The sequence below is a fragment of the Suncus etruscus genome, chromosome 10 (assembly GCF_024139225.1).
Source record: "Suncus etruscus isolate mSunEtr1 chromosome 10, mSunEtr1.pri.cur, whole genome shotgun sequence".
NCBI classification, from domain to species: domain Eukaryota; kingdom Metazoa; phylum Chordata; class Mammalia; order Eulipotyphla; family Soricidae; genus Suncus; species Suncus etruscus.
Genome location: NC_064857.1, coordinates 29,770,746 through 29,773,297, shown reverse-complemented (window position 1 = coordinate 29,773,297; position 2,552 = coordinate 29,770,746). Strand labels below are relative to the sequence as shown.

At 50.5% G+C, this 2,552-nt stretch overlaps 1 protein-coding gene across 1 annotated transcript; it reads right to left on the bottom strand.

The window, feature by feature from the left end:
* Window positions 1-425: 425 nt before the first annotated feature.
* On the bottom strand, window positions 426-2,241 carry CRH (corticotropin releasing hormone). The gene is made up of 2 exons (XM_049781845.1): window positions 1,904-2,241; window positions 426-1,176 (listed from the first exon to the last, which is right to left on the bottom strand). The coding sequence occupies exon 2, from the start codon at window positions 1,160-1,162 to the stop codon at window positions 575-577; it is 588 nt and encodes a 195-aa protein (XP_049637802.1). The 5' UTR covers window positions 1,163-1,176; window positions 1,904-2,241; the 3' UTR covers window positions 426-574.
* Between the last annotated feature and the right edge of the window lie 311 nt (window positions 2,242-2,552).

The following is a 2,552-nucleotide window of genomic DNA, read 5'->3' as shown; positions in this document are numbered from 1 at the left end:
AACTCTTGATCACCTTTGCAACTTTTATTAAAAATATAAATATTCAACATTCTCATACACAGCCAAATTGACCCAGGATCAGAAAGATGTTTTATTATTGAAACATTTACAAGAAAATACTGATTCAAAGGAACTTACAAGCATTTTGTCTCACCCACCCAAGAGAAGCATCTTTTTCTTTGGTTTAGACCGAAACAAAAAAATATCAATGGGGGAACTTTCTGTGTGTGTGTGTTTGTATTTCAAACATTTCTCCGTTTCAACACTCACTTGAAGAAAAGAAAAAACACACACATATGAAAAGATACCTGGACATAGCAACAAGAAAAGTCGACCACAACACATAGATAACAATTTTTGCTGATTTTTTCTGCATTTGAATGAATACACTGGGTGCATGCTAATTAAGGAATAGAGGCTTTTTTTTCTTTATTTTTTGCTGTACATTCTCTACGTTTTCAAGCTCTAGAAAAATAAACACATGATATCAGAACCACGCTATGGTACAGAGATAATGCAATCTTTTTTTTTTTTGTAATCGTGTGTGTGTGTTGGCTAAATGCAGACGCGCATTTCATTTCCCAATAATCTCCATCAGTTTCCTATTGCTGTGCGCTTGCTGGGCCAGCTGCTCAGCCCGGGCCATCTCCAGGACCTCCCGCAGGAGATGGAAGGTGAGATCCAGGGAGATGGGCGCCTCCTCCGACCGCCTCTCCCTCTCCGGTGCCTCCTGGCGGCCGCGCGGGGCCGCCCCGGATCCGTGCTGGACCAGACGAGCGGGGATGTCGAGCGTGCGCCGGGGCGGCTGTAGCTGCAGCAGCAGCATGCGGAAAAAGTTGGCAGCGGCTTCCTTGGCGCTGCTGCTGCTGCTGCCGCCGCCGGCCAGAGGCGACCCGGCTGGTGCCAGGGGAGCCCCCGGGCTCTTGGGGAGGTGGCCCAGGCGGAGGAAGTATTCCTCGCCCATGCGGAACAGGAGCGGTGGAGCCTGCGGCTGCTGGGGTTGTTGGGGCGCCTGGAGGAGATCCAGAGGTTGGGGTTGCTGCTCCGGAGCCTGCCGGGCTCCCGGGACCGGTCCCCGGGGGCTGAGGTTGGCCCTGCATGGTGGGCAGGACAGCAGAGCTGCCAGCAGGATGCCCGCGGACAGGAGCAGAGGCAGGCGCATCTTCGGGGCGTTGGCTGCAGCACCCGAGTTTGGGAATGGGGTGGAAGGAGGAAAAAAAGGCAAGAGAAAAAAGTTGGGTTAAGGGATTTCCTTCCAGTAGAGCTGTCCCGGGTTAGAGGAGGGTCTGGTTTGCCTACCCAGATCTGGGGTGCAAACGAGCAGGTGCAGGTGAAGGACCTTTGGGAGACTTAAAGTAGTTGGGGTAAAACGGAGGAGGGAACCTTGGGAAGTTGGTTGGAGAGGGAGCTGCGAAAGGGACTCTGAAAGGATGCACCTTGGCACCCCCCCATCTGAATGGTCTTTTAAAGGGACCCCCCCATTCTAGACAGCTATACATTTAAGATCTCAGACTCTCTGATGTCCCCCCCAAGCCCCTCATCTCCACCCCTTCCCCACTCCTCGCCTTGGGGAAACACTCCCTCCTCCTCCCCTACTTCCATTCCTGCCTTGGGCAAATCTTGTTTTTGGCAAAGGGATGCTTAGGGGCTCCTAGCCCAGATCAAGGAGGAATGAGTGACAGCTGTCAATCAACAAGCTACAGCTGTCTAAGTTTGCTCTGGCCGCAGCTCAGCTACTATGGGAGTCTGGAGAAACCGTCTTTTGCACACACACACACACACACACACACACACACACACACACAGACACACACACACACACACATGAGTCGCACATTGGCACCCGGCAGGGCATCTTGGCAGTGCCAAGTTGGATGCGCCTTTCCGTCTAGGCGCTCCTTACCTTCCCCGGGCGCGCTTGCAGGTAATTGCCTTCTTTCTGTAGAGTAATATCAGCTGGGATTTTTTTTTTCTTCCAAGGGTGTTTCTCTCTTCTTTCTGTGGGCTACTCTCTTTTCTCTCTCTCTTGCTTTTTTTTCTTTCTCTCTCTCTGTTCAGTCTCTCAACGGACGTGGGTTCTGAATTTCTCCACCCCAGAGCCTGGAGTGGGATTTTATAGCGTCGACCCTCTTAAGAAACCACGCAGCAGCATTTGCTTAATAAGCTGACGCTCTCCTGACAGCTCGATTGCGTTTGCTGCCTCTGCTCCTGCATAAATCATAGGGCCCCTGTCAGGGAGCGAGGGGCAGAGTTTTGCTATCTTAACACTGAATCTCACATCCAATTATATCAACACATATTTATCGCCTCCTGGGTGACGTCAACGAGCCCTAAAATGGAAGGGCTTCTTGTGACTTGTCCATTGACAAAAATTCTTGAATGAGATTTCCCAAGTGTGAAAACATACTGACCTCTTACTATGAAAGGCCAGACTCAGTGTCAGAAAGAAGATGAAAGAAAGAAGATGGCAAAGTGGGAGGGAAGAGACATCTATCAAAGCGATGCTCGGGTACCTCTTTTTCCTCTCTTCTAATTTATGACACCAGTTAGTT

Coding starts and splice junctions, on each gene's coding strand:
- CRH (XM_049781845.1), bottom strand. CDS start 1,162: ATGCGCCTGCCTCTGCTCCTGTCCGCGGGCATCCTGCTGGCAGCTCTG.